The sequence below is a fragment of the Amblyomma mixtum genome, chromosome 3 (genome assembly GCF_055824585.1).
Source record: "Amblyomma mixtum isolate Tamu chromosome 3, ASM5582458v1, whole genome shotgun sequence".
NCBI classification, from domain to species: Eukaryota; Metazoa; Arthropoda; class Arachnida; order Ixodida; family Ixodidae; genus Amblyomma; species Amblyomma mixtum.
In genome coordinates, this window is record NC_143014.1 from 73,412,836 (window position 1) to 73,426,882 (window position 14,047).

At 43.4% G+C, this 14,047-nt stretch overlaps 1 protein-coding gene across 11 annotated transcripts in view; it reads left to right on the top strand.

Annotated features, from left to right (window-relative positions):
- LOC149350599 (putative phospholipid-transporting ATPase IIB) overlaps positions 1 to 14,047 on the top strand; it is a 41,688-nt gene that overhangs the window by 18,642 nt on the left and 8,999 nt on the right. For all 11 annotated transcript variants that reach the window (XM_089579642.1, XM_089579638.1, XM_089579647.1 and 8 more), the window contains 8 exons: positions 303 to 373; positions 449 to 614; positions 923 to 1,225; positions 2,921 to 3,082; positions 4,695 to 4,787; positions 4,889 to 4,972; positions 8,202 to 8,372; positions 10,840 to 11,028. In XM_089579642.1, the coding sequence (XP_089435768.1) occupies positions 303 to 373; positions 449 to 614; positions 923 to 1,225; positions 2,921 to 3,082; positions 4,695 to 4,787; positions 4,889 to 4,972; positions 8,202 to 8,372; positions 10,840 to 11,028 (1,239 nt within the window). The remainder of the gene's footprint in view (positions 1 to 302; positions 374 to 448; positions 615 to 922; positions 1,226 to 2,920; positions 3,083 to 4,694; positions 4,788 to 4,888; positions 4,973 to 8,201; positions 8,373 to 10,839; positions 11,029 to 14,047) is intronic.

A 14,047-nucleotide genomic window follows, 5' to 3' on the forward strand; every position in this document is an offset into this window, starting at 1 on the left:
GTGACTCAGGCTATGGAGACGCTGTAGTCAAGGGCTCTGGAAATTTTGGCTACCTGTGGTTCTTTAAAGTGCACTGAAAACGTTAAATGCTAAGGCTTTGAGCTTACAGTCACATGGATACTGATACATAGGGGAAGAGAATTGCACTGCTTATTTAGCTGGAAGCAGCAACTGGTATTGAGGCAGCACGGTACAGTGTTCGCTTTGGTCACAGACTTCAAATCTGAGATGGTGCAGTGCATAATGTGCTGTAAACACTGCGATGTGACTGTCAGCATGTGCTTTTGCTTTCTTTCTTTTAGGGATTTGATGGTCCATGGTATCGTTACTTTTTGCGCTTCATCCTTCTTTTCTCTTACATCGTCCCAATAAGGTATGTATTGACAAAACAGACGAAGCCTGAAGACCAGGCTAGGTTTTTCTAACACACTAACTTCCTGGTTTACAGCCTTCGCGTAACTTTGGACATGGGGAAAATGGTGTACTCATGGATGATTCAGCAGGACAAGGATATACCTGGAACAGTTGTGCGTTCTACCACAATTCCTGAAGAAATGGGCCGTGTGGTCTACCTGTTCAGCGACAAGACAGGCACACTAACTCAGAATGAAATGGTTCGTACCTTTGCTACTAAGCATGATTGTGAGTAGGTGACGTCGGATTGGGTGCGGCCATGATGGTTGCAAATGTTGATTACAGAGCTCACTGAGCAGTACCGTTAGAAAGCTAGCGAGCTCTGAAGACTTGGCATGTGCCAGGCTGAACTCATAGTAGTGAATTGCCTGCAGTTAGGTTGGAGCCATCTGGCTATTGCTGTCGTGGTCTTTGAGCTTTTGTTTCTTGTTTAGCTTGTTGAATCTACTGCCTGTGACATCTTGTTGCTGCTTTTAAAGTGCTGCTTTTACTGTGTGGTTACCCTCAGGTGCTGAAGAAGCTTCACCTTGGCTCAGTGTCCTACAGTTCTGAGTCCTTTGTGGAAGTGAAGAACCACCTGAAGTCTGCATACACCCCTGGGGCGACTCCAGTGGCACCTGGTGCAGCTGGGGCTTCCCAGGGGGGCCGTGTGCGCCGCAACATGGCCACCCGTGTGCAGGAGGCTGTCCGGGCTGTTGCTCTCTGCCATAATGTGACACCAGTCTATGAGGGCCCTGCTGATGCTGATGAGCAGGCCCTGGCAGAACTGTACCAGAAGCCACCTACCTACCAGGCATCTAGTCCTGATGAGGTGCAGGCCTTGTGCTCTTTTCCTCCCTCTAATGTTGCCGTTTAGTTTAAGGTATTACTTGACTGTGCTAATGACTGTGATAGTTCTCTTAGTGATCAAGACAGGATGCTATGGCACTCATTGCTTTTACGGCACCATGGAGCTGAAATGCGAGTATTCAGGCACTGTGTATCCTTCGGCACTGGTCTACAGAAAAGAAAGACTAATGTGGAGCTCCTAACTTTTGGGTGACGTAATTGCAGTGAAATTAATGTATTGAAAGTCGTTACAGTATAGTATTTACTCTATACTAGTGTACTTTTTTTCATGAAAATCGAACCTCGAAATGGCATGCGTGTTCCAATCGGATATAAAGCCGAAACACCACGAACAGGTACATGTTATAAATTGGGTGCTCATTAAAATAGGGTTATTATGGCTATTGTAAAAGTAAGATTCAACAGTTATCTGAAGTGCCTATTTACTGATGCATCTATACAACAGTTGCTTAAGTGCAGCCAGTTTTAGTCATCTTCATGGACCTCCAGATTAGTGTTCACCTCTGCAAGCCATACTACATGCACATGATGCTGGCTTTTCAGTTTTTCATAAGCTTGGTTCTGCTTTTTCTCCATGCCTTCTTATTCACATTCAGTGCAGCTGTGTTTAAAAGGGTTCATTATGATTGCTTGAACATGCCAGTAATGTTGAATTTGTGAGGCTTTGCGAGACCAGTGAGAAAAGTAATCTGTAGTTATGTAATTGTGTAATTGGTAGCCTGCTTCTCCAGAAACTTCATTCCGGCCCTCTCGCAATATCTAGTGTCTGTGAAAAATGTTTGAGGTTTCAGCGTAGAATGAAATTGTTAATGCAGCTGGTAAAGGAAACAGTCTTTTACAGTATAACTTACCTTCCCAGCTTACTTTTTGTCTTAACCTTTCTTTCCGAATAACCAATTACTGTTATTATTCTGCAAAGTAGGTCACACTTGTCTAAAATGTAGCTTCTCTGCATCTAGCTTTCTCTGAACTTGATGGCACAACTTCTGATGAGACAGTGAACTGTCACTTTCATTTAAGGTGCGTTTATACTCCGACGTGTTGTGCGCGTGCCCGGCATGGCGACGTAATGTTGGCCAAAATGAGACCCTCTACACTCCAACGGCGCTTGACTGCCGACATGTATGGCGGCTTCGGCGCACTCTGACTGTAGTGGTGGAGACTTGGAGCAGCTCTCTATTTCGTGCCAAGTGCGCCAGCCGCTGCCGGCCCGACCAGACTGGTTACTGCTCTTGTTGGAGCTGTGCTGCTTTGCACATCTACGACAGATGGCGCATCAAACATACTGCACGTGCGTTTCTCCAGGCGCACCTGTTGTGCCGCGTCAGAGCGGTTGGACTGTAGGAGGGCCAGATTTGCGCCTGGCGCGGCGTGACCAACCTGACGTGACTGACCACCACCAGCACTCGCCCACGTGCCGAGGACGTCGGAGTATAAACATGCCTTTAGCATTGCTCCAGCCTCTGTATTTAAAACTGCCCTTTCAGGATAAAGCTGAAGGTGAGCGTAGTGTCAGTGTACGATCATCCTAGTGGTTTTCGCGAGTGAGCTCTGAGAAATGGCAGATAAAATCATATGCAATAGGAAGAGGAAAGCAGTAATAGATGTTACGAAATTTGCATGAGTAGGTTGGCGAAGTTTACTTCATTTATTACAGGTGGCATTAGTGACATGGACTGAGAGTGTTGGCCTTGAGCTTGTCTTCAGGGATCTGAACTCACTGAAGCTACGCACTCCACATGGGAATATCTTGCATTACACCATATTGCAGACTTTTCCATTCACTTCAGAGCGAAAGCGCATGGGTATAGTCGTAAAGGTTTGTAACAATTTTCCTCATAGTATTTACGCCATGTGTGCAAATTGCAGAGCCTAGTACGTAGCGTTTGTTCATCATATTTTAACTTTTGTGACAAGTGATTGGCCTATAATCAAGCCATTGACCCATGTATGCCTAGCATCCTATATGTAGGATGCCACTTTTTTGTGCTGCAACTCTAAAAGTTTATCTAGTAAAAGCTTGCGCCCACAGGCATGGGTTCAAGAGGCTCTAAACTTTCCTTGTGCAAGGGTTGTAGTGTGTACATTCAGAAAGATCAGCCAGTCTTCTCTGGATGGCATTTTCAGATTCGACCCTACCAACTGCATTGCGATTCTTCAAGAAAAACAAATAACCTTTGCGCATTGTACCTAGAAAACCATCCTACGTGATGAGAAATGTGATTTCAAAGTCGATGTCAAATGTTTGAAGCTTTACCACACGTAGCAGATAGCGAATTTGCCTACATTGTAGGACAGTTCAAAAGTCAGTGTTGAGAAAAATATTTCCACCAATGAAAGAATGGTTCTGAATTCTGAAATGAAACATCTTATATAAAAACATATTTCAATCTTTTTAAATTTCTGAAGTTTCGGCATATATGGATTAATACATGTTCAAGCAGAAATACTGTACTCAAGTGCTTGAAGGTGCACTGAAGAGGAATTTGAACTCGTATTTTTACCGCTGGAACTCAATTTACACGTTCCGAGCGTACTTAGAAACTTCAAATTTGCCCTGTGCGGCCGATTTCCCTAATTTAAATCTGATTAAACGTCCCAGGTCCTGCTTTTTTTTTTTTTAATTCCCTGCAGATGGTGGGAGGAGTCGACCAACCTTTCAACCAGTCCCGTGGCGGCTTGCCGCTCTGCCATCAGCGAGTGATACGTAGGGATTGGCGAAAGCAAAGAGTCCACGCATATTTTTATTTCCGTGGGCCTAATTTGCAGCTATGTAGTCTCTGACTAGATCTATTTATTCAGGAAACCTAAAAAACAAAAGACAAGCGAAAGCAAAGCCGCCACGCGACTGCCTGAAAGGCACTCCATGTGTTGTCGACTCCTCCCACCGCCTGCGGAGAATTTAAAAAAAAAAAGGCGGCAGCCGGACATCAATCTGACTTAAATTAGGGAAATCGGCCACACAGGACAATAATTCGAAGTTTCTAAGAATGCTCGGAACGTGTAGATCGAGTTCCCGGTGCAAAAAAAGCGAGTTCAGATTCCTCTTCAGTGCAAATTTAAAACCATCAAAACCATAGTCCCTCATACTGAGAAGTTACCATTGGCATTATTATTAGATGTTTGGTATTATTGAAATTGTTTATGTTCTGCCTTTTCGCTTGTGCAGCTTTATTTGAATGTCTGCTTGAGTTGCTGTGCAATGTTATAGTAATTACAACTTGGAGCAATAAGAGCCGTAAAAGCGAGGGCTATATTTGCTTCTTGGCCACTGTTGCATTGACAAAATTTTCGGATCTATTGCAAGCGTAAACAGCTGACAAAAGTCATTTTTAGGGGCCGTTAAGTCAACGGAAGCGCCTTGAAGTAGTTTCAGACTTCAAAAGCGGTCAAGGTCCTCATGTTCATTCACTTTGGGGCATTATCTGCAGGATGAAGGCACTGGCGAGATATTCTTCTTCATGAAGGGTGCTGACACTGTTATGAGTGGCATTGTTCAGTATAATGACTGGCTGGATGAAGAGGTAAGCTGAGCCGCTTAGGACTGCTAGATTGTTTGAGCATAAATTTTTGTTGCATTATATATCACGAGTGTCTAGTTTTGATGTGCAAACATCTTTTTCAGTGTGGCAACATGGCACGAGAAGGATTGCGGACCCTTGTTGTCGCAAAAAAGAATCTCACTGAGGAACAGTACCTTGAATTTGAGGTATGTTTAACACTGCCACTGTTTTTTGCTCCTTTGCTTACTTAAGCAGCCATACATCCTGGCCAAGACAGTCATATTTCTGTGGAGGCGAAATGCTAGAGGCCCGTATATTGTGCGATGTCAGTGCACGTTAAAGAGCCCCAGGTGGCCGAAGTTATCCAGAGCCCTCCACGTCGGCATCCCTCCTAGCCTGAGTAGCTTTGACACTTGTTAAACCCCATAAACCATAACCAAACCTTGTGCAGCCAGGGTGGTGGCAGGGAAGGGGAGCTGGTCTCATATATAGGGCTACGCATGAGTTGCGGTGCTCACGGTGGTGCCACACATCTAAGCTTCTGGAGCTCGCATGATAGGCTACAGGTCCACATTCTGCTGTCTTCCGCCAGTTTCATTGCAAGCTGTTTATACCTTATCTGTGTCATCTAGGTAATGTCTGTTTCGTTCCTAGTTTGTAGCTTGCGTTTGCGTCTTTTCTGCTTGAAATTTTTTTTTCGTTGTCAGTTATGGCTCATACTTGTAACATATCACATACACCATGCTGCTGGGTGTTAGAGTATAGCTACAATGCACAGATAATCTCCAGCCTTGCTGGTGTTGTGATAGCTGTTTTGCAGATAACCATGTAATGTGAAAGAGCTGAAGGAAAGAGGTAATCTAATTTCGCATCCTACTGTGAGTGTGGCCAGTCATTATAGAAGACCCACCGCGGTGGCTCAGTGGTTAGATAGAGATGTAAAATTTCAAGAAATTTTGAATGGCATGAAAAAAAACTTTTTTTTTTTCAGGGCTTTTTCATGAAAAATTGAAATATTGAAAAACGTGACAGAAACAGATTTACTTGCAACAGCACAATAATCAATAATAATGCTCCGAAGTTCAGTCGAATATGCAGTTATAGATGCCATATTGTGAAACGAACTTCTTGTTCTATTGCACCGAGAAGATAAATAATGATTTGCACTGCAGGCGAATATGGATATATAAAGATCATATTTGTGGAACGAACTTCTTGTTCTATTGCACCGAGAAAGGGAACATGCGGAACTACGCGCAGCAGCATGGATTGAAGCTGTGTCCACAGCTAGGTTCGACTGCACATTCACAAGCTTTCGAACGCGTTCCCTTAAAAGCCTGTTGCGAATCCTTGTATGGACGTTTCCGAAACGGGACCACTTTCGTTCGCAGCTGGCGGATGATGCTGGTATCTGCAGTAGTCGGCAAGCCAGACGAGTTAACGGCTGGTTGGTGCAAAGACCTTGCCACCAGGTAGATGGGGTCACGTGCTTCGCTGAAGACCCCTGTCCTGGACCAAATTTCTGCGGATGTCCTGTACTCTGCTACGTTGGAAATCAAGAATATAGGCTTGTATTTGGCTAAAACCGCTTACGTGCACAGCAGCGTATGTTAGTTATGCCATGTGTGTAGCGCTGTAGAATTTGCAGCCATTTTGTTCTACTTCAGCCGTGAGTTCAAGTATTAGTGTGTTTTTAAGTTAAGCCAGGATCTTATAGGTGACCTGGCCTTCAACCCGCATACTCGTAGCACGAACCTTTTAAAAGCACTACGTGGCACTGGCAACGACGACTTCTCTCCAGTGGTTCAACAATGCAGGCTGTAATGGTTTTCAAAGCAAAAACAAAAACCTAAACTAAAAGCAAGCAATCGTAAAACCTTGAAATTGCATTGTGAAATTTTTGATGTTTCTTTCCATTTTTTCTCGCCTGAAAAAAACGGGAAAAAAACGTTTTTTTTCCAAAATTGCAGTGTTTTTTTCAGGCCTTCACATCTCTAGTTACGGCGCTCGGCTGCTGACCCGAAAGACGCAGGTTCCATCCCGGCCGCGGTGGCTGAATTTCGATGGAGGCAAAATTCTAGAGGCCCTTGTACTGTGCGATGTCAGTGCGCGTTAAAGAACCCCAGGTGGTCGAAATTTCCGGAGCCCTTCACTACGGCGTCTCTCGTAGCCTGAGTCGCTTTGGGACGTTAAACCCCAATAAACCAAACTAACTAAACCAGTCATTATAAAAGAGTGCAGCATGATGCTGTGGCATACCTCTCTTTCACATTCAGTAGATCACTTTATGGTGATATTCACGAACTTATGCTGCTTTTCTCGCCACCATTGCTATCATGCTGTGTTCATAAGTAGTAACGCTCTTAGTTGAGGTTTTTATGGCAGTGGGAGATAGCTGCAGAATACTTCCCTGCTACTTGTAATCATTGCTTCATGGAGTGCAGACTTCTTGGTCTTTCTTTGTGGTGTGCTTAATATTACGCCTTCCTTGGTGGATCAGTTCATTTACCAGTGTCCATTTCCCTCTTTCCATGGGGTGGTTGAAGTCTCAATGGGTAGTTAAACCTTGATATGATGAACGCATGTTTACAAATTATTGGCAGTATCGAACTCTTCCTAAATATTTTTTGTCCATGTATATTTTACTTTATATACTGAACATGGTTGGCCTTAAAACAGTTATATTGAACTCTCCAGCGTCAAGCGGTGCCTGCTTGGTTGGCAGGCTTTGCCGCACTACACGAGTGACTGGTGGTGATGCGGCTAGCATTCATGCTGATATTCAGGCTTTCATCTCGGACTCGCCAACTGGTTTACAGAAGACGTAGTGACGTAGAGCGTTGGTTAGCCAGGTGGTCAGCATACATTCATCCATCTCGCACCCATTGACAGCACCCCGAAGGCAGCGGCATGAACGGTTGTAGCCTTGCAGGGATCGTCTTGCTCTTAGGTTGGATGTCATGGAGGTAGTGAAACTGGCGGCAGCTTTCGCTCTGACGTACCATTTTGCACACACCATGGCTGTATGTGAGGAAGCCGCCCTAGCTAGCGCTTAGCCTGCCGTCATTGCGTGCTGGTAGTGCTGTGCAGGAAAGCCAACCTATCTGGTGCTCGGTTTCTTTGCGGCCTTCAGAATCGCTGCGAACGCATTCGAAACGGTGCTGGAACTTTAGAAAAAGTCTCCCCATTTCTTTAATAAGGATTGCCTGAGTTGTTGTCTATACACAGACTAAACTGCATTCCTCTTGCATGCGCTTTTGACAAAATTTTATATTACGAAATTTGTCTATATCGGAACTATTTTATGATTTTTACCTTTTCGCTGTAACGAGGTTCGACTTTATAACAAATGTGACTTAACTTACCTCACGCTACTCCTGAATCATTGTCAAGAGCCTAATGTGTTTTATTTAATTACTTGTGCTTCTCTTTTAGGCCCGTTACAATCAAGCCAAGGTATCTATTCAAGACAGGAGTGCTCGAACAACAGCAGTCATTGAAACACTGGAGCGAGACCTTGAGCTACTCTGCCTGACGGGTGTGGAAGACAAACTCCAGGATAAAGTCAGGCCCACTCTAGAGCTTCTTCGCAATGCTGGCATAAAGGTTGTCTGCGAACTCTTTTTGCATGCATGTATGAAAGATCTCTTGGTGGGAAAATGAACAAATATCTGCTGTCCTAAGCTTCCTTTTTGAACGCTTAATTTGTGTCCTTTAATTTTGTATTTCAGTCGCCATTAGCAGAATGGTTAATTGAGTAACACTGCAGTGCATGTTTTTTCTTCAGAAAAGTTGTTTGGCTTTACATAAATTCAGGACCATAGCAACAGTGATGTGAATTATCTTCTTATGTAGCCCTTTTTTAAAGAGCAAGAGAAGGTACTGATTGTGTGCTACATTTCATGTTCAGTTAAATTTAATCATATTTAGCCAGTTCTAATGGGCATATTAGGTGAAGAATAAGGCAGTGCTCATGTGATACCAGACCAGTTGAAGTTGAGCACTTTTTTTTTTTTGGTAACAAGAATAGGGTGCATGTTAGTCCAGAAGGCATTAGAAATATACCACATAGTAAAGTAAAAGTGGCAGAAGGCACTATTAATTGATTGGTGAAACCTTTGATGTCGAGGTTACTTGTGCTTTATAACCTCTCTAAATCTGTGTCTGAGGTAATGAACAACTAAGATAATGGGAAAGTGGAGAACAAGCCTTCCACAATGCAAGTTAGAAGGTGACTGCCGCATGCTGCGGTGGTGTGATCACTTGATCACACCACCGCACCACATGTGATCACTTGATCACATGTGGCGGAATACACCAGCATGTACATGGCCAGTATAAAGAAATGCATTTGTAGGATCAGACTGTAAGCATCAGGGGTGGAACTGCTGTGCCATTTGCACCATGCTGTGCCATAAGAATTTCTTAGTGTCGTCGGTCGCCCTAAGCAGCATAGTGCACCTTAAATAATTACTGACGCTGCCTGCACCCCGTAGGAAACGTAGAACTAAAGGCTTCAGCCAAGTTTCGATTCCGGATTTTAAATCCGGAACCGGAGTTGGGAAATCTTCCACATGCACTTGCCTAATTAAAGGCTCATTTGTGAGAGGGTTACACTCACAGTTAGATTACTAATGATGTATAGAAAAATACTTCACAGCATTGAAGATTTGCAGTTATCTCTCTGTGCAGCACAATATGTATGTGATGCGATCGCGTTAGCTGTGTCCTGTTTCAGAAGTAACGGTGTCGGGAATTCTTTCTTTTCTGCCTATTAACATCGGGTGTAACATGCGAGTGTTTTGGGAGAAAAATGTGGGGGCATGACAGTGGCAAAAAATCTGTATAGTTGCACAACGTAATGCAGTTGTGATTTCAAAGGGTGCGTAAGCATGCGAACTGCATTCGCTCTTGCCTGCTGGCGATGTTAAAATGCTGCTTGCCCAAATGCGAAAGACACATGGAATAGTAGGTATCCAAGCTTGATAGCTTCTCGTTTTCTCATGCAGCCATTCTGGAGATTGCTGGCACTATGGGACAGTGGGAGCATGAGTTTTACCTGTTGTGAACTTTTCGAGAGCAAATCAGGATTATGTTACTGCATGCTATATATGACCACACTTGAGTGGTTGTGCAAGCTGTGAATAAACCAGCTGATTTATACTGCTCTGAAATACAGCTGATGCAACTTTAATGCAAAAAAAAATGTTTTCTGTGCTCCCAACCTGTTCCAAAAATTCATTTTGCCTGCTCCAAACCTGCTCCAAAATGCAGTTCTTCCTGCTCCCAGGATTGCTTTCCAGGCGGCAGTTTGTCATTTCCACCCCTGAAGCATTTTTAGACATTTAGCTATTAGCCCCAAAATATTTGCTTCTGTTCAGTGGTGCCAAATTGCCATAAAGGATAGCCTACCTTATTTAGTAGTAGCCATAGGCATGCGCAGTTGGGGGGGGGAATGGCCCTTCCTATTAGACACGGGGAAGGGGGGTTGCAAATTTTTGCTGTACTCTTCCCTGCTACTCAGAAGACATGAAAGGGTTCTACCATGAACTTTGGTCCTGCTTTATGGAGAGACGCGTGCACGCCTGCGGTAGTAACCCTGCAATGAGGCAACTCAGTTGGTCCACAAAATTTTTCAGCACATAACAGCAACTCAAACTTTTTCGTTACTTTTTGTTGCTTCTGTACTTAGCTCTTTCATACTGTGAAAGGGGTTTTCAATACCAGCTGTAAGAGCATCGGCAGTGTTTGCAACATCGCTCAGATGTTTATTCCTTATTGAGGCTCTTCATAGGTGAAAAGAAAACTTCACACATGGCTGCATGTTCAAACAGTCTGTGTAATTCCCTTTTTTTTCAACCTGGCCTCCCTGTAACACTCTTTTGTTGTTGCGGCATAAAATTTCAGTTTCCATTATATTTGATGGTGTTATCAGTTTGTGAATAAAAATTGTTTATAGTTATCGACTCATACACACTAACATGTCATATATCTTTGCACATCATGGTTTTATGTACTTATCAATTACAATCTTAATGTTTAGTGTTTTGTACTGGTGTTTTTATTTTTCTAGGTGTGGATGCTCACAGGAGACAAACTGGAAACCGCCACAAGCATTGCAAAGTCATCACGTTTGGTGTCTAGATCACATGAGTTGCATATCTTTGAGTCTGTTTCCAATCGAACCGAAGCACGCTGCGAACTGAATAAGTTCAGACGCCGGAACGATTATGCCCTCATCATTCGTGGTGATGCCCTTGAGGTGATTTTCTCATGTTAAAAATTTTTTACAGTGCACTGCTAATGAATTGAGGTAACTAACAGTATAATGTTGACTGAAGATGTGATGTTTGTGTTCTTATACAAAACTTCTAAGCATGAGCTTGGGTCCAAGAGTATTCTGGTTTATATCGCAAGAATGATGCTGGAAACACACTTGATGGTCACTTAGTTCACCCATGAATATTTGTTTAAGTGCTTGTAACCTTAGAGGTGTGTGAAATTTCGGCACACATGTACCAACAGTAACTGGCTGCATAATCTTGAAGATGCCACAACAGCAGCCAGCGAATGCCTGCTGCCAAGTGTGCACTAATGCTGCAGACGTTTCATTGATTGATTTTCAATTGATCTGAACATTTTTTCATGCTCTGAAAAACCTTCTATTACAAAAATGATGCCAATGGAACATTTTATTTTTCTGTATTTTCATTCATACCTGTCATGCATTTCTTACAGTAGAAAAAAATCTTATTTGTCTTAACTTGTTAGTAGTTGATTAATGTGCAAAGTATACTTCCTGATGTGCAGTGTGATTGCCAATATATCCCTTCAGTTGTTTAAGTGAAAATCGTATTATTATTTTATAACATTCGTGTGTAGTGCAAAATTATCATAGTTGAGTTGGGGCATACATCTTGCTTTTGAGATAAATCTTGTGTAAATTAATAATGCTAAAACTTGATTTGGTAGGGTTCCTTCACAGATTATTGTGGTGACTTATGTTAATTTGCTGCGAACCTGCTATACTCATCACTGCAATTGCTGGTGCGGTCGAATCCCGCTACAACGAAATTCACAGGTCCCGCACAACATACCATTGAAGCAGAAGCTTCATTGAAATGGGACCAGAACTCTGACAGATTGGACTGGGTAGTTCATGAACCATGTTTATTTCCAAACATCTCTCAGCCTTGGTCTTTCACCGTTTCAAAATAGGCGTTGTGGTGCAATTTTTGTGGTACTCCAGAAATCGGAAATCTTGGAACAGTGTACATATTCACATAATAAATGCACCGACTACACTGGCTATCTAAATGCATAATAATTGCATAAAATGCATAAATGCATAATAATGCATAAAAGTTCCTCGTTGTCATCTTGCTGGCGTTTGTAATGAGACCATGCTGTCTGGAGGTGTTTTGGTGTTGACGAGGCACACATGCGCTCGTGATACTGTGCTTTATAGGGGCACTAAAGGGAATGCTAAGTCAGGCTCACCTGGTAGCAATTATGTCATTTTTACCAAAAACAACCCTTTTGCAATTGCATAAAAGCAAGGTACACATGGCACCACCATTAGAAGATTTGTGCAGGGCCGGCAAGTGATGTATACACTGTGTGCAGCGCCTATAGGGGGCACTTCTGAAAGCTTCCTAGCGGCAGCCATTGCAACCGTAGGCAGGCCACTCGCTGCGGCTTCCCGCTGCCACTACAAGCGTGGCCAAGATATGTGTGCATCATTTGCTGTCTGTGGGCGTCCCGCACAGTTAATTTTGCAGCGAAAACATGCTCAAGGGAATCACACTGCCTGAGAGTGAACATTTAGCTGATGTTCACTCTCAAAGGGACGATAGTGTTTGCCGCAGGCGAGTGGCGCCGAACCTTGCTAGGTGAGCTGATCACATAGTATGCCGTCTCTGCCGACAGCCATTTCTACAATGAGAAATCTCTCTCATTTGTTTCTCATGCTAACTATTTTACCTATTTACACTGAAAGTGCAGATTTCTTGTGTGTTGAGGCTGTGGCATCGTACTTGTGGTTAATTGACACAGGTGCGGTGTTTTGAAATAGTAGCGATAATAAAGCTGGGTAAAACAACTGCTCTTCATTATTTGCAAGCGAAATTAACTGCCGATTTTCTTAGATGGTAACTACATATTTGTTGAACTAAAATGAAATAAGCCTCTCTTTCATGTGCGCCACTATATTCATTGCTTGAAGGAATGTTGGCATATTACATTTTGTAGCTGTGTAGCTTGCTATAGTGCGATTAACATGATAAAGCTAAATATTCATATTATTTACACCAGGGTAATTTAATTGTCGCTAGTGAATTGTATGATCATCCTGATAACAAGGCACAGGAATGGACAAAAGAATTCTCTTCCATTGTTATGCCGTGCGCATATTTGAAACTCTCGCTCGTGACAAGCGTAGAGCAATTGGATGCCCTTCTCGGGGAAAGAAATCGAGGTTATGCAAGAAAGGCATATCACTTGAAATGGTGCCCAACTGACCCAACACGTGAATTGGGATGGCTTTGTAGTGGCAATACCTAATGTACAGCCTGGAAAGGCTGGTCCGGTCTATTCCATCTCATGAACAAATGTAATGAATAGAGTCCAGCAACATTAAGAAGCAATAACAAAGCAAACGAAGCTGCGCGAAGTCCGTGAAACTAAGCATAGTGCGTAAAACACCTGCGGGGCAGCACGACAATGTACAGCGGCTATCGGTACCATAGCTCCAAAGTTAAGGATTTTTGGACCACTATGAAGTCATACTGCTAAGCACTCACAAGCGATGTAACGTTGCAAGAGTACAGCGCTCACACATGTGAGTGCAATAATACAGCCAGTCGATCTCGGGCGGCCGTGGCAGTAAACAGTGCGGCCGGCCTGGCAAATTATCAGCATGTGCATAGTGGAGAGCATCCATCGATAATTTAAAGTGACAGGCTGCATTTAGGTGTTCCTTAAATGTTGAGCGACTGTCAGTGCCACGAAAGGCGCAGGTACGCGGTCTTGTGTGGTGCATTTTTTTCAGTCGTCACCTGCTTCTAGATATGGCCAACTCATTGTTAAAAGCATACAGAAGCAGTGAGCCACTCACAACTTGGTTCCGCATCCCTCGGCTTTCCTTCTCGCATCAACTTTTCCTTTCTTTAAAAGCTCACTTACGTGCCGCCTCGGTGACTCAGTGGTTATGGCAGTTGGCTGCTGGCCCAAAAGACTCAGCTTCAAACCCGGCCACGGTGGTCGAATTTTGATGGAGGTGA